Below are 27,258 nucleotides of genomic sequence, written 5' to 3' on the forward strand. Positions count from 1 at the left end.
GAGAAAAAAAAAAAAAAAAAGGTCACTGCAACATATGTTTGTCTTGTCTTAGTTACTTGGCTTGATTCCACTTCTGGTTCCCATTTGTTCAAATATGATTTATTACAAGAAAAAAGAGTCAGATGATGTAAATAATTGACTACTGCAACAAAGATTAGAAGTTTACTTTGTGCAGCACTTGCTACTTACTAATAAATCTGAGATGTGGACCATTCTGCAGCAAGTCAGGCAAATCACATGACAGTTATTGCCTTAAAATAGTGGTAAATCAGCCAACAAAGGAGAGCTTATTTCTAGCTGGTTACTCATCTCTAGAGATATCTTGTTGGTTTTCCTCCCAAAACTTTAGTGGAAGATCTTCAGCCCTTTTTAGGCTGCAGGAATTCAGACTTTGCATTGGTAATTGAACATCTGTCTAACCTGTCAGGGCAGGTATATGTACTGTTAACAACTTGTAGAAAAGTCTCCAACTCAAGGCAGCGAAACACAAAGGAAGTAAAGCGAGCTTCTTGCACACCTCTTAGCTTCCTCCCGTAGTGCTGCCTAGACTCTCTAAGGCCTCCCTGACACCTATGCCTCCGGCTCCTCCTAGCAGAACCCTACAATGCAGCCACTAAGTTATGCTGAGCTTCTGTCCTTGACTACAAACACAAGCCACCAGCACAGCCTCCACAACAGCTGGGGCTTTCCACCTGAGTGCTCTTCCATAACCTCCAGGCAGAAGTGACTGCAGTTTTTAGCTGCCACTTAACTGCAGGTGAGCACGACTACCACTACAGCCTTCTAGTTTTAAGATGGAAAACATTTAAGCACAACCCTTCATCTATCAAGGTACTGCCATGACCTAAGTTCTGGGAACAGTATATACTGGCGTTTTACTAATACATAAGCTGAAGAATGGCACAGGACACTAGATTACGCCTTTTTTATTTCAAAAGCTAGGATAGCTTCAATATTCATGTCATGGTGAATCAGAACACATGTAAAATACCTTACAATACATTAGATTCCAAAAAGGTACCAAAAAGTACAGTAAAATTAACACTTCCATTACAGGAAATGTATGACACAAAAACAATACAAAATAAAAAGGTGGAAAGTGACACTGGTTCCCTAAGATGCATCTCATTCTGTACAACTGGAGTAATGCAGAGTCCATAGTTAACTCCAAGAGGCAGTCCCTAGATGCAGAGCTGCAGCTTTAAGCAGACCCTCAAAATCAGTTTCAGTTTAACCTATTAATAAAATCATTAATTAATATCTTCAGCAAGGCTGAAATTTACACACCACACTGTCTAGACAACTAGTTATCTGTAGGTATTAAACATGTAAAACATTTCCAGGGAATTCTTCCAAGTAAGATGCACATTTAACAGGCCATAGAAATTTATTGTAAAGTTAAATTTGGTACAGAACTGAAATATCCATCTACAGCATTGTATACAAAACCTATGCAGTCATTTTCCAAAAGAGACCATGCCACTGCATACCTGAATAAGTTTGATCAATATGGCTTGTAGTTATTCTGATGACCACCACGTCTTGGTGTCTTCCCATAATTTGCACTGCCTTGACCTATGAACAAGAGAACAAATGCATTAAACTGCTAATTAGTTATGCTTGCTTATACCCAATACAGTTCTCTTTACTTACTGTAATCATAGCCTGGTCCATATCCATAATACCCATATCCTGAATAATCATAGCCTCCATAGCCACCATAACCTTGCTGATAGCCGTATCCTTGATTCCCATAACCCTGGTTCCAGTAATTGCCATAACCTTGATTCCAATTTTGACTTTGAGCTATAGAAGGGAAAACCATCCACAAAATCCCATTTTAGTACACACAACTTATTTAGAATGTGTCCATACTAAAGTAGTGTGTGTAGTACTTACCGCCGCCTCTTCCACCTCTGCCTCTTCCTCCATAGCTACCTCTTCCTCCACCACTACTGAACTGTTGCTGCTGGTATACTTCTTTTGGCTGTGCTACCTTAATCTCGCACTGAAAATAAAAAACAAGGAAGAGTATGTATACCGTCTTATAGCAGCAGTACCCAACCTAACCACCAAGGAAAGCCAGAGGTTACTCTAGAGGCAAAGGAGGTACACATGCTGTGCTCCATCACAGAACCAGGACTAATGGATATCCAGAAGCATCTGATTTTTTGTGCCACCTGGGCAAAAGGTAAGTCACTATTGGCCATACAAAGCAGGCCACTGCTTCTGGAGTATTTTACACTGTCTATTCCCTACCACCAGCTTCCCCACGGAAGAGAAAGGTAAGTCATTATTGATCACACAAAGCAGGCCGCTGCTTTTTAAGTATTTTATACTGCTAATTCCCTACCATCAACTCCTCTGTGGAAGAAGTGCTGAGGCCACCTCAGCACAGCCACTGCTCCTGCAGGAGCCAGAGACAGCTGTCTATCCTGGCACAACCTCCAAGAAGAGGCTTGTTATTGGACTTCACCTGGGCTACACTGAATGAACAAGGCTCTGGGAAATGCACCAGAACGAGTTTTCCTGGCAGACTTCATACACCCTGTACACTGAGCATCTGTGTTGGACTGTACAGTATACTTAACAACACTTGAAATCATCACCTATCTAATACTAACAGCTAAAACCAACGAGAATTGACATTTCCCAGGCAGGTTCCCATGCTGCAGTTCAAGCTGTCAGCCAGCTTCCTAGTTCCTGAATCTGTGCAGTCTGAGATGAAAGCTACTGCTGCTGTGAAAGAACAACTCCCAGTGATAGCAGCACCTGAGCAAGCCTGACTTGGAATTCTTCACACAGGAGCTTTAAGGTAACCTGTTTGGTTTTATGTCCCTCACTATTGACACAAAAACAAGCCATAGTTACAAGATACACAAGTATTACTTATTTCTCAGCTCCCTTTGCACATAAATTTTCATTTCTCTTGAAAACAAACTCTATTGTCAACTAGTGTCCTGCCAACTACCAGTACATTTGCCAAAGTTTCTTCTGTGCTGTGTCAAGACCAGTCAAACTAAGTGCAGTTGAAGTCACCATGTCAGAGAGTATGACCAGCTGCAACAGGGCTCTGAAGTTAGCACATGCTCCATGGTCAGTGCGACCAAGGGAAGGAGGACACCTCCAGCCAGCACACATCATTTGCCTCCAGTCCTCACTAGCTTGACACATAAGCCTCCACTAGCCATTCCCACGGAGAGCACTGTCAACTCTTCAGAGCACCTCACACCACTTTTACAGTAGTGCACATAACCAGCTGACCAGGTGCAAGTTACCCTAAGTACACACTCTCTGCATCCTTTTAGTGGGTTTACATGACAAAGTTTTAGTAGCAGGCGGTGCTTCTGAGTGAAGACACCAAGCTGCCAGACAGAGCCAGTTCCAGCCAGCTGCTTACAAAGTTAGTCTGTAATCCTTGAATTTTATATGCACGTGCTCTATGCTGAAAATAGTTAGGTATCTATCAAAATAGCTTATAGTGGCAGACTGATACATAAATAAGCCAGTTTTTCCACACAAATGTAATAAATGCAATCAGATGCTTTACATACAAAAGCCCTTAGAACATAGCAAGTATTAAATCCACAAGAATTAGTAAAAAACCTTGGTAACCTCTGTGACTGAACTTATGGCAAAACACCTCTGTGGTAAACTGAAAGCTGTCCTTATCATAATTTTGGTACCCCGAGGTCACAGGTCTACAAAATCCTTTTCAGATTATAGATGTAGCGGTATTAAGAGCTTGAACAACAATTTACAAGTCAAAGTTTCTACCTTGCTTCCACTGACGTTATGGAATTTCTTCTCCAAAACCTTCTTCACCGGATCCTCTTCCTTGAAAGTGATGAACACAAACCCCCTCCTTTTGTTGGTCTTTGGATCCATTGGAAGTTCAATTGCTTCAATCTGAAGACATTAAATACTACTTTCAGATTTCCATTTTAGCGAAACAGTTAAGTGCATGGCATTTGGGACAGTAAAACAGTCAGTTTCCTATCTATGCGTATTATGCAACGCTAAAGTTGCAATATTCTTCCTACACTAACATTGGATTTCAGACCAGAGGTTTCAATTTTACAATACTTAAACCCAATTTTAAGATAAGACACAACGGTTTGAATTAAAGACAAAGGGTATCTAACTAGCAGTGGAAGCACCTAGCACAGTATGTGCCTTCCTTGCACTCCAGATGGGAAACCTCTGGATCAGTCACAGAAAGTTTAGTACATCTGAAGTTAATTTGCAATTTGCAAATTAAATTATCAGTAAACTAAACAGCAACTGGAGATTATGTTTCAGTGTTTACTAAGGTAACATTACACACCTCTCCAAACTCTCCAAAGTATTCCCTGATTTTCTCTTCTGTGGCTTCTGGGTTAAGTCCACCAACAAATATTTTCTTCACTGGATCCTTTTTCATTGCCATGGCCTTCTTGGGGTCAATTAGTCGTCCATCTAGCCTGTGTTCTTTCTGTTCCAGAACCTGAAAGATAGTTTGATATGATTAACCCAAGCTGAAAAGTTTCCCCTAGAAGTTAAGAATCTGAAATGTGAATCTTAAATTCACCTTTTCAACACTCCCAGGTTCTTTGAAGAGAATAAATCCAAAGCCTCTGGATCTTCCTGTGTTAGGGTCCATCTTTATCGTACAGTCAGTTACCTCACCAAACTTGGTGAAGTAATCTTTCAAGTCTTTTTTGCTTGTATCCCAACTGAGGCCGCCAACGAACATCTTCCTGAAATTTCAAAGAGATAAAGCTGTTTAGATTCACAAAATACTACAGAAAAGCACATGGAGCAAAATGCTCATAGTGGGACACGCCTCAGCAGCGTTGTCAGAAACAGAACCAACTCTTCAAAGTTAAATGCTTTTACGTCTTGTCAAAAGCTAGTGATACTACAGGAGTGCACAAAGGTGGGTTCCCCCCCTCTCTTTTTGAATGACACAATGCATCATAAAGTTTATTCCAGACTATAAGAAGCAGTAAAAATTGCCCCATTATTCACAAGTAACTTACATTCTTTCAACAGTATTTTGTTATTTGCAACAAAGCGGTATTGATTATCAAGTACTGCCAACTCAGTTTTTGGAAAGAACCTAGGATCATTCCTACCATTTTAAAAACATTCAGGATAGAATACAGCATCAAAATACTTAAGCTCTTTTAGGATGTGGACAAATGGCTGTAAAAATTTTAGTCCTACAAATGTTCTGCAGAATTTAAACCAGGTATCTATGACCTTCAAGAACAGTCACATACAAGAGCTGGGACTTTGGACCTGCCTTAACTATGTTGTGCATTTCTTCCTGCTTGGTTACTGAACCTAGTTCTGCCTTCATAAGAACTACAGGAGTTATCTTCACTATTAAGTCTTTACTTTCATGAAAGGTAATACAGTACTTCCCTGCCCACTTTCCCACACAAAATACTCTCTGAAGCATCTCAAAAGAACTAAATACTAACGAATCACAATACAGAAGTGAAGCTAACACACAAAACTTAGATTAGTCAGTCAGGCACTTTTCAAATGCCTCGCTTCAAATGAAAACATTAATAACATGGCTGTATTTTCTATTTTCAGAGTTCTCAAGCTAACAAACTAGGCTTTTAAAAGCATTCAAGGCTTTTTATCTAACTATAAACCAAAGCAGTTAAAGTTGTTATTACTCTGTTTAGGGGCAACCTAGATTTGGCACTAGAAGCTAGTAGCACTTTAGAAACTAGACTATGTGTAAATAAAATTGGGTATTGGTGGTTATGTTTAACTTAGATTTGCTATAACGAGCATCCATTTATGTTCAAAAGGCAACATGAGGAAAAAGTATAGGTACTATGTTGGTTTTTTTTTCCTTAAACTGGATGAAACTCCATCCTTTGTAAGCTAAACCCTTATTTCTTCAGAAGATCAAAGTGTGCACTCTCAACTGACAGGTACAGCAAGATATACAGAGTTCAAGTTAAGGCTGTGTGCTTCTTGCAGCCATTACAGAGCCTTACAAAAAAGGCCTTACAAAGTTTCCTAAACCTTTCAATAACAAGTGAAAAAAGGTAACTTGATGGATTCCTTCTCATCACAACCACTTACTGACCATGCACGACTGCTGTAATCTGTACAGACTGACAGTGGTTTTCCGTAGCATACCCTGTCATCCTTGACTACACTCGTAGAATAATCGAGAGAAATTCAGTGGTTGGGGGATGACAGAAATTTGTCTGCAGGCTGCTGTAACTGCTTTATGCCATTGGGATGGGGCTGTGGTATACGCAGATACTGCCACATGCTAAGTTCACCTCTTACCACAGCAGTAGATATTACACTTCCTAATTTACAGTCCTTTGTTTTGTAATTGGAATGATCCACATCTACATATATTTACATAACACAATATAAAGCCTTTGAAACTAAGACCAAATTCCTCTTATTTGGCTTTGCCTTCCAAGGCCACACAAACTGGACAACTGCTCTTAACACAGTCTCTTTTTCCTCCTGAGTGTTGTAGTGTAGCTAAATCAAAGCATGTTTTAGCTCTTAACAAAATACTCCAATATCAGCATCCCAAACTCTGCCTTGGACAGCCCTTGTTTTAGCACAATGCTAGGTCTTCTACATAGGCCAATCCCTCTAAATAACTGTTTTTCTTTAAGTTTTGCATCACACTGATTTGGGGTTGAAATTTGTCACCCCCTATGCGAGAAATGCAGAGTATCACCCACTTTTCAAGGCAGAATACTAAAAAAGTAAAACGAAAATTTGCACACAGCTAAAGGGCCTGGTTCTCAATCCTCCTAGTGTCTGCAAAAGATACATCTAGCCTTAGCTTACGAGACACTTGTGCAAGTTTTCCTCCTTCCCTTACAGCCAAAATCTATCATGCTACTGTGGCTTCAGCTCGCTGTCCAACCTGAGGGCACAGACCCTCTGGTTCAGGGCCCAGGGATAACAAAGGGAGTTCCAATTAAATATATGGGGTAGACTGAATAACAAAGACCCACTTGAGAAACAGGCAGGTAGTTTTCAAGTCAAGCATGTATATACATAAACAAACCAACTACTAGAGGAAAGAAATGACTCTTTCGTACACAAGGACCAAAACACAGCGAAACTACACTGACTCCTCCAGAAATCACTTGTGAAAGATAAGCCGTTTTCTGACAATGCTGCAAAGTACGCCAAAGTCAACCTTACTGGTTTAAACACACCGCACATCATCTCATTCGTGCTGGTTTTTTCCCTCTACTCACTCCAAAAATACTTAGCTTACCCCGACTAGCTTCCAAAGCCAGGATTATTTTTATATGCGTTACACAAAACACGTTCGCGTTTACATGGACGCCGGCGGCGATCGGCCATGCAATCCCCACAAAGTTTGAACCAGCCCACCCCCCCAAACGAAAAACAACTCCTTCCGTTAAAAAGCGAAAAGGAGGAGGAAAACGCGGGATGCGAAGCGAGCCGAGGTAAAACCCCCTTCCATTTTACAGCGTGAGACGGCAACAAACCCGCTCCTCGCCCCTCCCCCAGCCACCACATGGCGCCAACAAAAGGCAGCTCCAGAACAAAGGAAGCGCTGGTGCTGCAGGGCCGCCGCCTCACCGCCCGCCCGATCCCTCCGCAGCGGGGCCGCCCGCCGCCCTCCCCCGCCGGGCGGAGCGGGCCTCGCAGCGCGCCAGCCGCCCGCTTCGCTTCCGCTCCCGCCGAGGGGCCGCGCCGGGGCCTGGCGGCCGCGCTCCGCCACCGCACATGGCGCCCGGGGGTGGGGGGGGCGCGGCCTGCTCCCGCCTCAGCCCGCCGAGGGAAGCGCGGCGCTTACCCCGCGTCCTCCTCGTTCTTGCTGGCATTGATCTGGTCGCCTTCGGCTCCGTTTTGGCTGGCGGCCGCCCCCGCTGTTCCCGCCGCCGGTCCGGCTCCTGCTGCCGCCGTTCCCGCCGTCGCCGCTGCCGCCGCTGCTGCGCCCGCCGCCGCCGGAGCCCCGCCGGTTTCGGCCTGCTGTTCTCCGGCGCTCTCGGCCGCTTCGTGCCCGTTCTGGGTGGCGCCGGCAGCGGCCGCCAACTGCTGCTCCGCTTCGGACATGCTGCCCCGTCCGCAGAGGCGAGAGAGATGACAGGCGCCTGCAAGAGACGAGCGCGGCCCCGCGGGTCAGCGAGGCGGCTCCCCCCGCCGGGCCGGTCTGGTCTGATCCGGTCCGGTCCCGCCCCTCCCCCCCCCTTCCGCCATCGCCATCCCGCTGCCGCTCATACTCACTTTAAAACCCGCTCCCAATAAAATCCGGGCCGGCCGGAATCGGATTAAAACCCCTCACGCGCAGGAGCTGGCAGCTCTCCCCGCGGCGCTCGGCTGCTCCGCACCGGCCCCGCCACCACCTTCTCCTCCCCCTGAGACACGTACTCTCCGGCCCGGAGTCTTAACGCGTGGCCGCCTTTATACCGCCGGAGCCTCAGCCACACAGCAATAAGGACCTTTAACGTTGGCCGCTACCGCCTGTCACTCACGCCGTTACGCGGCTTCGGTTGGCTCTGCTGCGAGGGGAGGGCGGGGCGCGCGGCGCGAGGCGAATGGCGGCCCGCGGGACGGGGCTGGGAGGGAAGGCGAGGCGCGCGGGGGCCTCGCGCCTCCGGCCTCGGCGCTGAGGGCGGCTCTTCCCGCCTGTGAGGGCGGGAGGAGGAGAAAGAGGAGGAGGAAGAAGGGGAAGGGGGCGGCAGTCGTGCCGTTATCGCTAGGGCAGCCCCGGAGGTGTGGGGAGCCTGGGGAGGACCGCCCAGCCGTGGGACCCACGAGTCCGGCGCGTTGTCCCCCCCGTGGCGGGCGGGGAAGGGCCCGCTCCGGTGGCCGCCCCGGGGAGCGCTACCGGCCTCGCCAGGCGCTTCAGGAAAATCGCAAGCGTGACAGGGAGGAAACCCCAGCCCTGAGGGTGCGGGGCCCGGGCGGGACGGTCAGAGCCAGCGCTCTCTTCTCGCTGTTCCGTTGTTCCGACGCGGCGCCGCACGGAGCCCTTCCCGGCTTGCCCAGGCCCAAAAGGGTTGCCCAGGCCCAAAAGGGTTGCCCAGGCCCAAAAGGGTTGCCCAGGCCCGCGGGTCCCGCACGGGGAAGTCACGGAAACGCGCCTGTGAGTTGAGCGCAGTATTTACTTAAAACGTTGCGCTGGTTTAACTTAAGGTGTGGTGTGTACACTGAGTCAGTTACTCCAGTACGAGAGGTTTACTTAATGTTTCCAGCTCTGCTGGTTTTGCAACCGAGAGGGCCAAAATTTGTTGGGTTTTAATGGAAACTTAGGTTTAGAGGTTACATAACTCTGGGAGCTGGAGCCCTGAACTTGTGCCTTGGCCTTAATGTCTTTTGCCCAGGGATATATCCACCTTGTTGACAAAGTTGTGTGTGAAAAGTGCAGAAGACAACTGTTTCTTGCAATCATACTTAAAATTCTTCTGTAGTGTACTGTTCCTAATATCTCACTTGTCCACATCAAAGGGACAGAGTTTGGATTTTAGGTAGACAGCCAAAGCTTGCTGCCACATTGTCAAAAAAAAAAAAAAGTTAAACCCTTTGTTTGTGGGCAAAAAGTAACAATTATTACCTAACTTGCTGTACTAATGAATGCATATGTTATTACTTGCTTGCTCCACCCTCTATCAAATATTTCCTCTGGTTCAATTTGCATATTTTCATCTGCTATTAGAATTCAAAAAGAGAGAACATAGCTACTTGTGAATAAAAATAAATAGTGGTGATAGATTTTGTTGTTAAGTAATCAGGTCTATGGTCTGGGATGTCCTTCAGTGAACTGCTTTTAGAGCACTTTTCATCCTTAACAGGGTTCATTTGCTGAACTAGAACTGGGTAAAACAGGGAACATTGGGTTTGGTTTTGTAAGCTTTGTAGCAGTACAACAAGCAGAGTGTTAAAGGTGAGCATGAAATAAAATGAACATGGTATGTCGAGGGTAAGGGCCTGATCTACCTTTTTTCCTCTTTTTTTTTTTTTTTTTTTTTTAATAAAGCATTCCATTGGTTCAGGCTATGAGCCAGAGCACTTAAGGAAAAGAAAAGAAAAAAATAGAATTAAAAAAAAGGAAATTGTGCTTTGTATTGGGACACGGTATGGAAAAGGGCCCCTCTCTACAGCCAAGAATTTCAAGCCGCTCTTTTGCTTTGGTGCTTGTGGTACTTGCCATGAGCATTGGGTTGGACTAGATGATCTCCAGAGGTCCCTTCCAATTCTAACCATTCGGTGAATCTGTAATTCAGCATCACTTTAACTGGTCCAAGCTGAGCTTTCTCCTTTGATACCCATGCACATGTGCAATAAGACTGCATCGTATTTGTTACTGGAATTGCACCTGATGTCCTTATAATTTCTGGATTTTAAATCCTCAGCCATAGTGGCTATTTGCTTTTGTAAATCTTCTGCCACACACACACATTTTTGTTACTTACAAATAGAAAAGTATTAAAGTAATTAAAAATAAGTGCCCAACATGATTAGCTCCAATAATTTACAGGCATAGTGTATGTAATGTGTGTGATTTGTCAGCCAGGTGAAGGATATTAATTTGTAAGTATTCTGCCACAAGCTACAATAGCTCAGAACTTCATCTTGAGAGATGTTTATCCCAACGTTGTCTGCTGACAGGGTAAGGTACACTGCAGACAAGCTCTACAACCAGCTCTTTAGGCTAAAGTTTGTGAAGAAATGTTATATGAGGTCAGCTCTAGTAAAGACTGTACAAAGAGTATCTAACCAGTACACTTCATAATTGTTATGCCCACAGGACAGGTTGTATATGTTATCTGATAAAGATACTCATCTTTATGAGAATATATTTTAAAAATTGTTTTTCTTGTATTGGATTTAAATAAAATGTTAGAATTAAAGAAATTTTTCATAAGATATTCTTTATCCTAATTTATGCCATCTCAGAGGAACTTAATCCACATCCAGCAAGATAACTTACTTTGATTTTTGTGGGCAGATTTGTCTTAGATCGTAAACCTATCAATCAGGTCTGTGCCAAAAAGGTATGGTTTGTGGTGAAAAACAACTAAGCCGCTGTCTGTCAACTGACTGCATTTGTTTATACTGGGCTGCTGGCATGCTTCCATGAGAAAATATCATGCGTTGGCTTAAGTCACTCCAGGGGACTAAGGCCAAACTGGTATTTGCAGGCTGATCTGGCTGAAGTGGTAAGTGTGCCCTGTCCACCTTCTTTTTGCAATTTTTTTTTGTATGCAGAAATTCATCTGCGCTGATGTTACAAGTTTATAGACCAGCACTTGAGAGTAAACTGAAATTGGCAGCAGCTTATATGAGCCTGTCATGTAAGTTTAGGCTTAGCTGGTGCGTGTAACCTGAGTGCTTTTGATGTTATTTATTACTTAATTTCCTTGCAAGATGTAACCTCATCTAGGTGTTCCTGCTCTGGCAGGGGGATTGGACTAGATGATCTTTTGAGGTCCCTTCCAATCCCTAACATTCTGTGATTCTGTGAATTCTTTTTCTCGAGTGTCTCCTTTAAAAGGAAGCCGATGGGAAGTGAGAGGAGTGTCTAGGAGGTAAGACAAACCGCTCAGTTATCCAGCCAATGTATTTGTTTCGTATAATTTGCAATGAAACGGAGTTTGAAACGTCCTTGATTCATCAGAAGAACAAGAAAAAAATGAACAACTTCCCACCTGCCACAGCTCTGTCACCTCACTCAACGGAGTGTTTGTTCCATTCCCTTGGCAGGACATGACAGCAAAAGGTGTTGATTCATTTTATATTTTGCATGATTTTTATCCTGTTGACCCCACAGAGTAGGCAGTGGAAGTTTAGCAATTGATATCAATGAGGCTCAAATTTTGCCCATTACATTGATCAGTCCACAGAGATATTTTAATGGTGTTCAATTTTGGCACAGAAGAGATCTTTTCCAAGTGGAGACCCACCTCAAGAAGACACTTAAGTGGAGCTGTAATTTTAAGCATGTGCTGAAGCTCTAAGCATGTGCTAGGAGGGGAACCATTCTCAGATGTATTCTTTGACAGGGATGAGCTTAAAAAACAGACCACAGTGCAGCCCTAAAATGAGATCCCCCAAAAGTGATGGCAATGGATGAAGTCAGGGACAGCCCCGCAATGTTTCCGCTCAAGCCACACCAGCAATTCTCCATCTTTTTAACTTTTGCCCTTTAGTAGATTCTAGGACCACTCCCTCTCAGAACATGATCCTTCTCCAGAACCATATGTTGACTCTGCAACCCAGTCTTGTCCAGGCAGGCAACCTAGAACCCTGATCCAGAACTTTCAAGCAACCTAGAACCTGATCTAGAACTTTCAAGCGACCTAGAACATGATCTAGAACCAACAAGCTACCTAGAAGCATAACTAGAACACACTCCAGACCCATCAAAGTGAGCGAGAACCTTATCTAGACACACATCCACTGCCACCAAGCCAAACAGCTCCAGAATTCAGACCTGCTCTAACAACAACTGCACCAACACCACCCTAGCTCTACAACCAACCAGCTCCCTAACCCAGCCTCTGGAATGGACTCAGACTTTGGGGCCACCCACATACCACTCACAGCCAGGAAAGGACCTTTCTACAAGTGTTCAACGGGAGCTCACCATGGGAAAAAGCAGGAAGGTCTTGATTTGAAGGTGCAGTAGTGGAATTCAGTTGTACCTGCTGGCAGGAAGCAGGAGATATCCATATCCTTTCAGCATCAAACAAAAGGTACCTGGGACCAGAGCAGAATGTGAATGGGCTTGTGGTTGAAGCCTAACAGTTTTGTGTGTGATAGAGAAGACTCTGGAAAGATGTGGAAAACTAAGGGAGTTAAGCTGAAGAACTAAGAAAATGGTGTTGCAGAGCTTTGTGAATGGAAGCAAATGTGTTCTTTGTTGAGGACAGAGAAAAGTATATTAATAACAGAGATGAGGAGAGCTTGAGCAAGATTCCCAGCCACGTCAATAAAAAAACCCAAAAAATCGTGTCTTGGTTGACATCTCCACAGTGACTTAGACCAATCTGAGCCCTAACCCCACATTCCTGGCTATAAGGTTCCACCCACTCCACAGGTGACTGTAAAATAACTCAGTAGAAAAGCGGTTGGGTTTCAGGCAGATGGTTTGTCCAACACGTGCTCATTACCAAGACTTTTAATTGCAATGGAGATACCTGAAGTTTGAAAGGAGACAGTAGTGAGAGGCAATCACATCTGTATTTGCTTGTTAGGATGTCTTGCAGAAAACGGAAAGAAACATGAGGTAGGATACTGACAAGCCAAGCTGAAACAGTGACCGGAGAAGCAGCAGTAGGTGAGAATATTTGCAAAAGCTGAGGTAGGACACTAGGTAACTATGCTAAACGTGAGCGAAGGCCCTAGAAGAGATTGATTTACGATGGGCTGAGAAACTTCCAGATGATGAGAGAAAGCAAAAGCAAGTTTGAAGGGGATTTAGGGTAGAACTGGACAAGAGATGTGATTGGAAACTTGGAAAAGTGAGATGACAAGAGGCACTTCTTCCAAAGGCTTTTTTGTTTGTTTCGTTGTTTTTTTTAATGTAAAAGAGACAAGCACATCTGTGTGGGTGCTGGGGGGTCAGAACAGACTGAATGACTGAAGCCGTGAACAAGAGAAAAGAGTGGGTGTGAGGGGATCAGGAAGTGAAACAGGGTGAAGTTAATAGGGCAAGTGACAGAGTTATAGGAGTTACAGGACACGTGTAGGTAGGATTTTTGTTAGTGCCACTTACAGACTTATAGAAAGGGGAAGCATCAAGACAATATTTTGTTAATTTTATCTATAAAGAAAATGGTGAGAATAGAGGAAAGCAGCAAGGAAGGCTTGACAAGGGTTAGCAGCAATGGAAAGCTGGCTGGGATTACAGACATGCAGATAAGCTGCAAGAGTAGAATTGTTCAGCTGTAAGAAGGCAGAAATGGAGGAGAGAGCAAGCTTGCAGGAGAGGAAGTTAGCTCGGTCACAGGATTTCCGGCAGAGACACTATGCACTGCAAAAGCAAGCCTGGATGAAGCAAGTGCTGAAGGTAAGCTGTGCTGTGGGCAGGTTAGGACAGTTCATCGTGAGAGGTAGAAGCAAAAAAAAGTAAGTGGTGGACGAGAGTTGTATGGGTGGTAAATGTATAAGTAGTAAATTGCTACGAAAGCAAATAATACATTTCTTGTTCTTAATGTCAAAATGCAAGTAAAGCTAAACGATGTGCAAGCTTCATTTTTAATCAATGCAACTAGTCAGTGTTATTCCTTTAGCTTTTCTTCACTGTTTTTTTCATCATTCTGTTTTTCTTTCCTTTTTTAAGAGTCTACAAGACATTAGTTTCTCCACCTTCTTGCGGTATTGGAGTACAAAGCTCTGAAATAATATTTTTCCTTAAAAAGTTACTTTTCTGTTGTGACTAGAATGCAAATGCACCTGCAGCCACAGTCTTTCAGTGTTGTTATATTCCATGCCAGCTAAAAATAAGTGAGACAACTAAAGCTAGTTAAACCGCTTAACAGATAAGATACAGCAGCAAAGCTACGCCCAGGGAAGTATTCAGAACTGTAATGGTTCATTACATTGTAATTATACTTTTTTTTTTTCTTAAAACCACATCCCCGGTTTACAGAATTTAGGGAAGATGCTTCAGACCAGCATTTTAGTTTTCAGAAATATTTTTTCAAGCATTACAAAGATAACATACATATGATAATGCTATTAACACAGGGTTGTAAGGTCAGGTTTATAGAATCCAAGGCTTTAGAAGAAACCTTTGAGACTTTATTACCGTGAAAAATGTCTTTGTTACGAAACACATAATGTTATTTTGTCTTAACATGTAAGGCCACTTTAAATTTGTAAGTCTGCATTATTAAACCATCGTGGGAAGCCTCGCAAGAGGAAACCCGGGGTAATTGGCTGCAGCTCCAGATGCAGCCGCCCGCTCATTGGAGAGAGGAGGATTCTCCGAGGTACTAAAATTAGACAATCTCCGCCCTCCAGAAATGCTTCTGGAAACAGCGAGGAGAGAAATTCTGAGATGGACTGAGGGCCCGTGGCAGGGAGTGGAGTGCACAGGACTCTGCTCCTGGTGAAACTGCAATGTATAAGGATGCACAGAAATACACTTTTTTTTTTTTTTATCTTGGTTAACTGAAAAAAAATGCACACAATAAATAAATGGCAAGAGATTAATCTTAGCAGTGTTTTACATGGATATTAAACTCCCCATTTCTTATGTAATGATAATTCTGAATTATTCATACAGGCTGAGGAAGCCTTTCAGCTGCTAAATCTAAGCTAGGCTGTCAGACTTGTGCTCATTGACTTCGAAAAGAAACAACTCTTGCCAAATTAACTCTGAGCTAAACTAAAAAGCTGGTGAACTCCTTCTCCCAGCTTATTTTTTTTTTTAATAAACATGTTTGTTCATTATCTTTGTGTAGCTGCAGTGTTTACAATATCTTCAAACTAAATATTGCATAAGGTATCTCTGTTAAAGAAACAAATGCCATATGCCCCTGTCAGTGAACGAAAGCCTGTATCTGAATTACTTGAATTACTTACTATCTTGTGCACTTGGAACCTTTATTTTTTTTTGAAGTGCGTGAATAAAAAACAACTTCAGTCTTGGATTTTTAAACATATTTCAAACTGGCTGCAAGGAGATAATCACATAGTTTTGTTTGTCATTTCTATTTTTTTATTATTTACATTGCTTATGAAAAAGATTAAGGCAAAGTGCATTTTTCTTACACTAAAACCAGCTTTTGCTATAAATTTATTTCCTCTGCTAACCAGGGTACACCATGTCAGCATCTATGGCGCTCAAAGTGTTGGCTTTTTTTTGGTCTTTTCTCCTTTGCATCCACTTTCGGTCTGATTTCATTAAAAAATTAAGCTTGTATACCTGTGTTTCCTCTCTGTCCCTTTGTCAGTGTCACCTCAAGGACTCAAATGCAACGGCCCGTTTCAGCTGGATTCAGTAGCAGGCCAGAGGTCTTAACAGCATCTCGGATGCCACAGTTTTTGAGAAATCGGTAACAAGAGGGGTCGAGGCCCGCTGGGGAGGAGTGGCGGCTGCAGAGCCAGCTCAGTAGTTATCAGCGGCGTTCTCGGGTCACACCCGGGCCGTGCCGGGCCAGCTGGCAGCGGCTCAGCCCTGCCCGGGGCCAGCGGGCTGATAGCGGAGCGGCCAATGCTTTGGTGTCCAGGTCACAGGCTGGGCTACAGCATGAGAGATCACCACGTCAGATGGGTGATGGCTGTACCGGAATTGCTCCCAGAGAGCCGGGGAAATGAGGCGTGTGAAGGGAGCAATGGTGGCAAAACCTGGTGAAAATCCCCAGCGAACGTGGCTTGCCCAGCTCTTGTTTAGGGCTCACCTCGTTGTGGTTTAACCCAGAAAACGGTGGCTGGTTCTTACCCATTACATGTTTGTTTTTGTGATGGAAGTGGGTAGACACTGTAATGCAATAAAAAGTTATGAAAGATAGGGCTGTAGGTTCAGGTCAGGGCGGGAAGGCTGCGCGCTGTGGGCTCCCGATCCTGCTGGTGACCGGGCGCGCGAACAGGAAACCTCGTGCGTGCTCCCACAACACAAACTGGCGTTTACGCGACCTGAAGAAGGGCTTCGGTGCATATCCTTTTTTCCAATAAATGGCGTTACCTCAGTTTATGAACGTTTTCTACGAGCCCATACCTCCCCCAGTAGTCCCGAGCGTGAGGTAAAAACCGACATAAAGCGTTTATTGTGGAGAAATGAGCGAGCTCCCCCCACATCGCGCCGCTCCTTTCCTTCCTTACGCTCGTACCAAACGCGGTGCCCATCAACAGCCCGATGCGGCCCTCGGCCGCTTGCCCGGAGACCGCGGCCGCCCTGGGCTGCGGGGCGCGTCCCGAGGGCGGCGACCTCCCGCCACCGCGCCGCCGCCATTTCTGCTCCCCGGCCCGGCCCAGCCCGCAGCCGCGGCCCGCGGGGGCCATCTTGTGGCCGCTCCGCCCCAGGAACCGGCCCCCGCCGTCGCCTGGCAGCGGCGGTGCAGCGCCAAGGTGCGTGGCATGGAGCCGGGGGGAGGCCGGGCCGGGCGGGGGGAGCGGTCGCAGCCGCCGGGCGGAGCAGGCGGAGCTGGTGCTGTGGCGGCGGGTCCCTCAGGGTGAGCGGGATGGAGTCTCCAGCTGGGAGGCGAGTCTGTTGGGAGGAGGGAGGCGCTTCTTGGGGTCTCCATGGAGCCCTGGGCCGCCGGTGTCCGTGCCGGGGTGTTCCAGCCCCGGGCCGGCCGCTGCGGTGTGTGCATTCACCTGCAGCGGGTTCCCAGGCCCGGGCAGCCCCGGCCTCCCGGGCTCAGCTCTCCGACTTTCCTCCCCGCAGTGGAGGCCGCAGCCTGTTCACCCCAATTTGAAAGCAAACGAGGAGTCTCGAAGGTGCAGCTGCAGAGAAGTTCATCCCGACCAAGAAGGCAAGTATAACTGAGCAATTATATATGATTTTTGCAGCAGTGAGCTGGTCGGTGGGCTGCATCCCTGTGTCTTGCCCAGGGCAGGTGGAGCCAGGCCCTGGGCTGTGAGCTTGGAGGCAGAGGGAAGAGGGAAAAGAATCTCACAAGTGGTAACAAGTCTGCAAGAAACCCGTCTGCACTCGTTCCCTCTATTCACAGAACGATTTTATATCCTCATAGCTTGCTAATGGCTTGATCTGCTTAGTTAGGAAACTGGCACTTTGTCCGGAGTCCATAGACTTAAGAATTAAATAACAACTGAGGAATACCCTGAGGCTTACAGGTGGAATAGATCCAGATAATAAGTCCCATGCCACGATCTTCATGCTTGAGAACAGAGATTTTGTGTTTGGTGGAACACGCAGTTGGACAGAGAATGTGGGAGCGCAGCGAACCTGGCTCGCTCCTGCACGTAGCAAAGTGTGCGGTAACGCTTTTCTTCCGCTCATACGTCGTCTGAGTTAATTAGTGGACTAATAGAATAGTTTACATTTTGCACTGAAATGTGAGTGTGAACTGCAGACTGCCAACTAGTCCAGAGAAAATCTCACGTGGATTTTGTGAAATGGGGGTGACCCTCTCCGTTCCTAGAGTACACGGTAAATGTCACCGCCGGTGACTGTGCCGTAGGCAAACTCCAAATGTCACGAATTCATGTCATTGCAGTACAAAAGGAGTACGCGAATTCCTGATTTAGAAGCCAAGATGCAGATGTTAATGCCTGAACCTCAGATTTGTGTGGAAAGAACTCTAGTGCTTATCAAACCAGATGTCGTTGATAAAGAAGAAGAAATAGAAGATCTCATTCTCAGATCGGGATTCCTGATCGTTCAGGTAACAGGCTGCGCCTCAGGGAAAATAACTGTACTTTAAGAGTCAGAACAGTATCTTAACTTTCAGCAGTCAAGCCAGTAACTAAAAGCCAGTATGTCCAAAAAATTGATTTGTATTTTTCATATGCCATCAACCAGCGCTGCCACATTCTGTAGGGAAGCATCTTGTTGGTGCATGGGGTGAACAGAACAGGGCGGCTATTTTACTGGCCACAGGAAAACACGGACTTCGTTAATAAACTCGGATTTAGCAAACATATGTAGCAGATGTGTGGACTGTCTGATGTAACTTTGGAGAGTGTATCATTCTGGTATCGTGGGGTTTCGTACAGCGTGTGTTTGCCAAGTGGATAATTAGAGAATTAATTCAATTAGATAACTGGCCAGTTGCGGTCTGATGTATTTTTTTTTTAATTTCCACTGTTTTTTACCTAAATGGGCTTGATGGATATGTAAATGCATTGCAGATATTTCATCCCAATCGGCTTTACCGGGCTGGTGCTGTGACCTTTCGGCCCTGACGCGGTGGCCGTGGGAACGGGGCCTTGAGCAGCCGCGTGGGACCGCTGGGGGGCGCTGCTCCCTCGCGGCACTCGCCGGGGGCGGGGCCGGGGGCGGGGGCGGGGTCTCCCCCCCTTCTTGCCCTTGGTCATGAGTGAGCGACTGCGCTTCTGGACACAATTTGAAGATTTTTTTTTTTTTTTAACTCAACTTTTGTTATTCTTGTAAATGCCCTTTTCCTCATTTGTTCTTTGTTTAATTCCCTCGCTTACCTTTCTGGTTGTTTTATTTATATAAAATCACACAGAATCACAGAATGTCAGGGCTTGGAAGGGACCTCAAAAGATCATCTAGTCCAATCCCCCTGCTGGAGCAGGAACACCCAGATGAGGTTACACAGGAAGGTGTCCAGGCGGATTTTGAATGTCTTCAGAGAAGGAGACTCCACAACCTCCCTGGGCGGCCTGTTCCAGGCTCTGTCACCCTCACTGGGAAGAAGTTTCTTCTCAAATTTAAGTGGAACCTCTTGTGTTCCAGTTTGAACCCATTACCCCTTGTCTTATCCATGGTTGTCACCGAGAAGAGCCTGGCTCCATCCTCGTGACACCCACCCTTTATATATTTATAAACATTAATGAGGTCACCCCTCAGTCTCCTTTTCTCCAAACTAAAGAGCCCCAGCTCCCTCAGCGTTTCCTCACATGGGAGATGCTCCACTCCCTTAATCATCTTTATTGCCCTGCGCTGGACTCTCTCCAGCAGTTCCCTGTCCTTCTTGAACTGAGGGGCCCAGAATTGGACACAATATTCCAGATGCGGTCTCACCAGGGCAGAGTAGAGGGGAAGGAGAACCTCTCTCGACCTAATGTATCAGAAGATGAGAGAAGAGATCATTTTTATTCATTTCTTTTAATGACAAGCTATTTAGAGCGTCTTCTGGTGTCTCCAGTGACTTTTGCCACCAAAGTTATTAGGAATCTGAATTTCTGGTGTTCTGTGTTGCGTAAGTTCAGGCTCAACGAATGCACTTTAAAAACATTTACTTCTCCTTTCACAATTGTCCCATGCCTGCTGATAATCTCCCAAACGTGTCCTAATCCTGGCTACCTGCAGGCTAAGCAGCTCTTGTGAAAACCATAAAGCATGAATCCTGAATGAAAACCAGAACAATTGCATAATTAACGGTGTGGGCTGAAGAGAAAATTGTTTAAAAGTAGAAAATTATGCTTGAGCAGCTGAGTAATTAAATCCTGCCCTTGTAGTGCTCGTCACTTTTTCTGTACTGTGCCCTGACTATACTTTAAGTCATCCAGCCATTTTACAATGCTGAAGTGTGAGTAGGCTGAAGTCGCATCTTACTCAAATGGCCTGTTTGTCTGCTTAATTAACTTGGAAAACTCTTGCTCTTTGTTGTGCTGTATCTCAGAGAGGATCAGATCTGGGAGAATCAGATTGGGCTGGGACTTTGTGTCTATTCTCCTTCACTTGAAGATGTATCAGCACCAGAGGGCTGTATTCTACCTGAGGTAGCAAGCGACCTTAATTTGGGAAGCTTTTTAAAAATATTTTTTTCTTTTTATAGAAACGGAAGCTCCAGTTAAGCCCAGAGCAATGTAGCAACTTCTATGCAGACCAATATGGAAAAGTGTTTTTTCCTAATTTAACAGCCTATATGAGTTCTGGACCTTTAGTTGCTATGGTTCTTGCCAGACGTTGCGCGATCTCATACTGGAAAGAATTGCTTGGACCACCAAACAGCATAAAGGCCAGGAGAACGCACCCTCACAGGTAACGCATTGGTTGACCTTGGGCAAGTCAGTAGGAATTTGTCTTTCTCTTAATTGAGACCAAAATTTTTTTTTTTCTTTTACAAAAGAGATACAGATTTGGAGTGGCCTGTTCTTTCTTCAATTTTGTGTAACATAGCTTTTCACCTTTGTCTTGTTAGTATGTAAAACTTGCCCATTTTATGGAGAATGCTGAGTGCGTGAATATACATTTTAGGTAGTTACTTATTTTTTTAAAAAACAGAATGAAGCCAATACCTTGTTAATTAGTCCATATATATTGCTTTTATATGCTCTTGGACTGTAGAGGCTTGGAAGGGATTTGCAGTTGCCTACCAACCACTTTTTTCTCTTGTTTTTAGCTTAAGAGCAATCTATGGGACTGATGATCTGAGGAATGGACTTCACGGCAGTCACAGCATTTCCTCAGCAGAAAGAGAAATTCGATTCATGTTTCCAGAAGGTAAAATGGTACAAATAATACATTGCCGATGTTTGGGAGGACAGTGTCCTTGCCTATTATTACTTGTCTCTGTCCGGACTCTAGATAAAATTGGATTTAGAAGAGTTTGGGTTTGTTTGCTTTATGGGAATATGAGTCTTTTTTATGTATAAGCTGCTATTTTCTGTGATGAAAGGCATACCAAAATGTATCTCAAGAGCCATTACAGGGATTGCTTCTACTTTTCAAACTCTGTGGTCTGGGAATTGGAGCAAAGCTGGTAAATGAGAGGAAATGGGAAGGTGTTCCAGGTCTTCCTGGCAGCGTCAGCCCAGGGATTCTTGTTGGCTCTCTTGAGAAGACTGACTCTGCTTGGGCTCAGGCTGAGTAATTCTTGTTCCACAGCAGCTTGATGCTCACAGATAGTGCAGTTCCCAAGTTAAGTGCTAGAGAAATTGGCCATAAAACCTGGAAAGGCTGGGGGAGGATCATTTGTTTGTAATGGAACAGCTGAAAGATGAATTTGCTCTTTGACAGAAACTCTGTGAGGAAAAACTTGTATGTTTCTGTCAACTCTATCAGTTTAATAAAAGACGGTGTGTTTCCCTACAAGCCTTACCCATTGTAAACCGTGTCTCTTCTCCTCACCCTAACAACAAAGCTGGACTTCAGGTGAGATTTTTAGAGTCTTCAGAAACCAGCTTCACACTGCAAGAAGTACTAAGCATGGGACATATTGTTTCTTTCTTGCCCCCAATATATCTTCAAGGATACACATTTTCCCCAGATGATCTGTTTTCCTCCCCTTTCGTAATTGCCTAATTAGTAAGATGACCTCAGGGACATTGTAAAGGGGTTCAAGTAGTTTCTTTGCAGTTTGTTGTGGGGGAAGCTATAAAACCCATTATGTATTATTAACTTAATAAGGAAAACAGCAGCTCATATATAAACCACCTTTGAAAGAATGCCTTCTTTAAATCACTCTACAAACTACTTTCCAACACATGTGGTTACTCTTTACAGCGATTTTGGAGCCAATTCCAACTGGACAAAGAGCTAGAGATTACGTGAACCTCTATGTAAAGCCGACATTACTAGCCGGGCTCACTGCGCTGTGCAAAGAGAAGCCAGCGGATCCCATGGTACGTACAATATATCAGTTTTCTGTTCTATGCTTTGTGATACATTGGCTTTGTATTAGTAAAGTCCCTGTATAAAGGAAAGCTACTCTTGTGTTAAAGAGCTGTGCTGTTTTAGCTACCTGCTAATGAGCTAATCAAATAACATTTGCCTTTCAAGATGTTGACTGGTTTGTTAACAGAAGAAGTGAGCCAGGCCTAAATGAAATCAGCCTTGATGAAGTGACAGGGGGTTTTGGTGGCTTCTGTAAAACTTTTTCTAACATGCAGTTGTTAGAGATGGCTGGAAAGGTAAGTGGGTACTATCATATGATGTCAAATATAAGTTTTTACTTTATTTACTGTTTCTGGGTGCATTTGAGATGAAATTGCTCTTGTACAATAGATGCTAATCACAATGGTAGTAGTTACACAGTCAAGTAAAATATTGTAGAGTTCTTAGCAAGGTTAACTCTATTTTGTCATTGTTAGGCTTGTTTAAATTTATTATCATCCTTCTTTAGGATAAGTTATTATTTTGACTACACAGCATTAATTTCACTTGCTCCACAGTTCACCAGGAAAATGAATTATGGTTCTTCTGAGTGAAGTCTCTCTTGAACAGTCAAAATGACCTACAGAAGAATCTTTTGTTTCCTTGTGATCTCTTTTTAGTTATCAAGCTGATGCATCTTGTCCTCCTTTCATGTATTATTCCTTTTAACCATATATGTAATTCAAATTACAGTTCTAAGTGGGAAGACTGGAGTTAATTTCCTGTTGGTTTTTCTTGTTTGGTTGCGTTTTTTTTGTTGTTTTGTTTGGTTTGTTTGTTTGTTTTCAGTCTCTAGAAAAAATTAGCTTTCTTTCATCTGGAAAAATATGGTAAATGTTTTTGTATTCTTAACGTTCAAGTCATTCACACTAGTACTTCTTTAAGATGCAAATAATTAATCAGTGTGACAATTTATGGGCAGTTGTGGTGGATTCTACATGACTATCAGATTTTTAATCAACATTGCATATTTCTAAAAGATACATTTCAGAAAAAAGAAATCCTGAAAAATAGTTCAGGGATGTTTCTGTGAACTATGTGGTACATAGGGGGTCAGTTTAAATGTACTGTGATTGTTCCAGCTTTATAACCTGTTCACTTTATGTCTGGCCCTGTTACCATAGAAATCTAGAAAACAGAGATGAAGAAAACTTTTCATCCATCCCTTTGCCCAAAGGCGAGACCAATTGTCTTTAACCATTCCTAACAAAAGTTTGTCTGCCCTGTTCTTTAGCGTTCCAAATGATGGAGAATTTAGAGTCCCCCTGGGCAATCTGTTACAGTGCTTAATTATACTTGGTTGAAAAGCTTTCACTAGAAGTTAGCCTAAATCTCCTCTGCTCCAATTTTTAGCCCATTACTACTTTTTTCTTTTACTATCCCCAGAGGACATTGGAGACAACGCATTAATAATATCTCCTTTTTTTGCAACAATCTATTGCATATTTAAAGGGCGTTACCATCTTTTTTTCCCTTCGGTCATCTCTTTGCCAGATTAAGTCTGATTTTTTTCCTTCTTACAAGTCACATTTCTCTGACTCATTGTTTCTTTTTGCTTGCAATTAATCTCTGCATTCTGAGCACAATTTTCTAGCCAGTTGTGTGGTAACTGACAGTAACTTCATCAAGACTATGCTTTTTTTGCCTTGCTTGTAAGAAAGCTATAAAGCTATTTGAAGCAGTCTCGATAGCTTTACTAAAATGAAAATATGATATTTGCTCTTTCTTCCCTGTCCGTAATGTCTGCGACCTTGTAACAGAAGAAAAATAATGTTGATTTGATAGAACTTTGTTGTTGTTGTTTTGGAAATAGATGTTGGCTATTGCTTTTCAGGTTGTTATCTGCTAGGTGACTTACAGGGAGATTGGCAGAATGTGTTGGGTTTTTTTTCCTAATATCCTTCCAGGAAGCACAGAATTGAAGTTGGGGTGGTTTGGCTCTTCTTTTTTTTTTTTTTTTTTTTTTTAAATTTTCTTCCTTTCTGAAGATGGCATCAGAAACTATCTGTCCACTCAGAAATACTTGCTGGTAGCACAGAGGTTGTCTCAGCCAATTCCCTAAGTAACACAGGATAAATTTAATCAGGCGCAAATAATTTTTAAAATTCTCATTTTCCCAAGTCTTTCTAAGGGCTTTTGTGTTTTGGCATTTGTGGTGGAGTTGTGTGTGAGTGTTTGTTTTCCATTTATGTCTTGAGTTCTTACTGTTCTCCTGCTATTGCTGACTAACCTGTGAGGATTGTCCTAGTGCTCTACTTGTTGTCTCTTTCTTTGTCATCCAGTCTTTTTGTACCTGATAATAACAGGAGCGTGTTGCTTACCTTCTTGGTCTGCTGTTCTATCAATTGTTTCACTTCACAGTATGGTATGAAGTTTGTTGTACTTAGCATTCCAGAAACTAATCGTCAATAGCCTTGTGAAGTAAATAAGGATGTGTTAAAAACTTCTCTTTACAAGTGGAGAAATCGAGGCAAAGGGCTAATTTGTCTAAGGCCAGGCTGAGACATTGGCAGATGAAAGTGGACTCAAAACATTCCTACTTCCCACATTCTTATTTAAGTACAATTTGCTGTACGATAATTTAGGTGTGATAAGATTACTTCAGTGCAGAAGGCTGGCACTTTTAATAGAGGATTTTAGATAAAATATCTGTGAATGTTGTCAGGAATAATATTTCATTAAGCAGTTTCATGCATATTGTACAACCTCATTCCAAAACAGAGTTGACCAGATTATTTGAAGTACAGCTCAAGTGTTCTTATATATTTACAAAGATAGGCATTGCCAGGAAAAGTTGTCTTCTAAAGGTCAGTGTGAGTGGTTCAAAAGCAATATAAGCTGTGAAGATTTAAAAGAGCATTTAGAAGAAACAGGTTATTTGTATGTCCATTTTTTCTGAAAGGTCTTCAGAGTCTAGCAGGAGAGTGTCTGTATCAGAGTTTTCAAATAATGCTTTCAATATTCTCCCATACGCTTAATAGAAAACAACAGAAAACTGAAAATGTTTGTGTTTTTTGTTCCACAGACTTGGCTGGCTGACTGGCTGATTGAACACAATCCTAATAAACCTCGGCTACGACATCAGCTCGCTGAAGAAGAGCATCAGGGGTGAGAGCTCAGTGGAAACCATCTCAGGCATTCCAAGTCATAGATATATATTATCATTTTCAGTGTATCCTTTGGCTATGTAATCAATATTAAGTTGATGTTATTGTCATAACTACCTGCATCCTTGTGAGATAAATAAACTTACACTTAACCAGGATTTAATAGTTCTAGTAGCTTTTCTATTGACAAAGTGAATGTAGAATTACATGATAAATTTATGGTGTAAAGTAACCAGAAAAAGTCAAAATTCCATCAGGTGTGACTTAACTGCTATTTTCTCCATTTATCTTGGTTCTTCCAGACAGCCAAACCAAATGATTTACACCAGTGCAGATTCCCAAAAGACGTGCAGCTGGGCTGTGCTTTGTGAAACTGAGAGTTGTGTCTCAGCATTTTTTAAGCAGACACAAATTCCATTATGAAGAGAGGTACTTGGATGTAGCTTTGGAAACTGTTCCTGGAGGCACGTTAGCAACTTCAGAATTTTAATTGCCGATTACAGCATCGAGCTAATGTCACTGTTGAAGATGATTCACTTGAGCCTCGTGTTTTTTGTCAGAATGTGATTTGAAGGACTTATTTGCAGGTACATTGAATGTGCCTTTCCCATCTTGGTGGCAGAAGGGGCGGTGCTTGTAAATCAGTCTTTGATTTCCTTTAGAAGTCACAAGAAGATGTTTTTTAGTCAAGGACTAGTGCTGTCTTCCAATATTTGTTTGAAAGAGAGGTGTTTCATTTGAACAGCTCACCTTAAGGATGTTTTCTGTGTTCTGCTCTTCAAAGGTACACTGATTTTTGTTGTTTTCCTGGTATTATTGTTTAGCCTTGAACTTTAATGTGTCCTAGTTGAGAATTTCAAGAGAATGGGTTAGAGGCCACACTATTACCTTTTCTAAAATAACTGGACTGGTTTGGGGGTACATGAGGCTTTTGAATTTTCTTAAGAGCTGTACTTGTACTATTAACTTCAAGCGTTGTATCTTGTGGTTTGACTGGCTAGGGTGGAGAAAACAATGTAATTTTCACAACTTTGAAATATTAGTATGCTTGACTAATACTAAACAAACAAGCAATTTCATAATTTGTTTCATGAAAAAACTTGCTCCCCCAACTTGAGTAATTACCAGAAACATAAGTAATTTGTCTGTAACAATAAATTTTGTTTAATCTAATTGTTTATCTTCCCAGTGGAATAAACCACTATTGCCAGCCCAGAGAAATAAACATTTAGAAAATGGGTCTCTGCAGTACTGAGACTTAAAAATCCTGGGACTTTTTTTTTTGGAGGGAGGGGTAGAGGGGGAAATAAAAAAGAGGCAAGCCCAAGCCCTCAGATATGAAGAAAAAAACCGGAAGTGGCTAGAAATACAGTAAACAGATGTGTTTACAACTAGTCTATTTTGCCTATAATTATTATCCCCATATGTTTCTGATTGCTCCAATTACAGGACAGTTGTGCTTTGTGATTATCTGTCAGTCAAACCAAAAATTTATCTTTTGAAGATGCCAGAAACTAAAATCCGGTGAATTCACGGGACATTCTCCTGTATTTTGTTAGTTACTATGGCATTTGCTTACTTATTTTGATGTGATGGTGCTTGACAATAAATATCTCCTTTGTGTTGCTGCTGGAGTTTTCAGTTTTGCTTTTGTGACGGATGTGTGCTATATTGTCCCTATAGAAGGTCATAACTTCCATAGGGAGTAGGTGGGTCCTTACCAGGAGAACGAGCAGAAGCAGCTGATGTTGCAAACATTACCTTTATACCCCATGCGATATAAAGTCTCAGTCCTTCCAGTGTACGTCCATCATGGATTTATCCTCTCATATTAGAGTTCACACCTTCAATTGCTGACTTGTGTTCACTTCAATTTTTCTAAGGGAAAAGTAGAGAGAAGATACCTTCACCCCTCAGGTGCCACCCTGG

The 27,258-nt window shown here is 43.3% G+C and overlaps 2 protein-coding genes across 8 annotated transcripts in view; one reads left to right on the forward strand and one right to left on the reverse strand.

Moving 5' to 3' along the window:
- Positions 1-8,445, reverse strand: part of HNRNPAB (heterogeneous nuclear ribonucleoprotein A/B) — a 30,779-nt gene extending 22,334 nt beyond the window's left edge. The window contains exons 1-9 of one of the 4 annotated variants that reach the window (XM_065643916.1): positions 8,248-8,436; positions 7,817-8,114; positions 4,571-4,739; positions 4,328-4,486; positions 3,778-3,909; positions 1,900-2,008; positions 1,654-1,806; positions 1,491-1,575; positions 931-1,235 (exon numbers count right to left, since the gene is read on the reverse strand). In XM_065643916.1, coding sequence (XP_065499988.1) covers positions 1,505-1,575; positions 1,654-1,806; positions 1,900-2,008; positions 3,778-3,909; positions 4,328-4,486; positions 4,571-4,739; positions 7,817-8,076 — 1,053 coding nt within the window. In that variant the 5' untranslated portion in view covers positions 8,077-8,114; positions 8,248-8,436 and the 3' untranslated portion in view covers positions 931-1,235; positions 1,491-1,504. Of the gene's footprint in view, positions 1-930; positions 1,236-1,490; positions 1,576-1,653; positions 1,807-1,899; positions 2,009-3,777; positions 3,910-4,327; positions 4,487-4,570; positions 4,740-7,816; positions 8,115-8,247 lie in introns of those variants that run through there. The other 3 variants (XM_065643915.1, XM_065643914.1, XM_065643917.1) reach the window with 3 other exon arrangements.
- Positions 8,446-13,990: 5,545 nt separating this feature from the next.
- NME5 (NME/NM23 family member 5) lies at positions 13,991-26,921 on the forward strand. 4 transcript variants are annotated; one of them, XM_065644266.1, is made up of 7 exons: positions 13,991-14,035; positions 17,360-17,447; positions 18,153-18,320; positions 20,403-20,608; positions 20,970-21,070; positions 22,073-22,191; positions 25,248-26,921. In XM_065644266.1, the coding sequence occupies exons 3-7, from the start codon at positions 18,192-18,194 to the stop codon at positions 25,332-25,334; spliced, it is 642 nt and encodes a 213-aa protein (XP_065500338.1). In that variant the 5' UTR covers positions 13,991-14,035; positions 17,360-17,447; positions 18,153-18,191; the 3' UTR covers positions 25,335-26,921. The 4 variants fall into 4 exon arrangements, with proteins under 4 accessions (XP_065500338.1, XP_065500339.1, XP_065500337.1 ...); XM_065644267.1 differs by lacking the exon at positions 13,991-14,035 and adding an exon at positions 15,940-16,028; XM_065644265.1 differs by lacking the exon at positions 13,991-14,035 and adding an exon at positions 16,961-17,040.
- Positions 26,922-27,258: the final 337 nt, after the last annotated feature.

This window comes from Caloenas nicobarica, chromosome 13, assembly GCF_036013445.1.
Source record: "Caloenas nicobarica isolate bCalNic1 chromosome 13, bCalNic1.hap1, whole genome shotgun sequence".
NCBI lineage: Eukaryota > Metazoa > Chordata > Aves > Columbiformes > Columbidae > Caloenas > Caloenas nicobarica.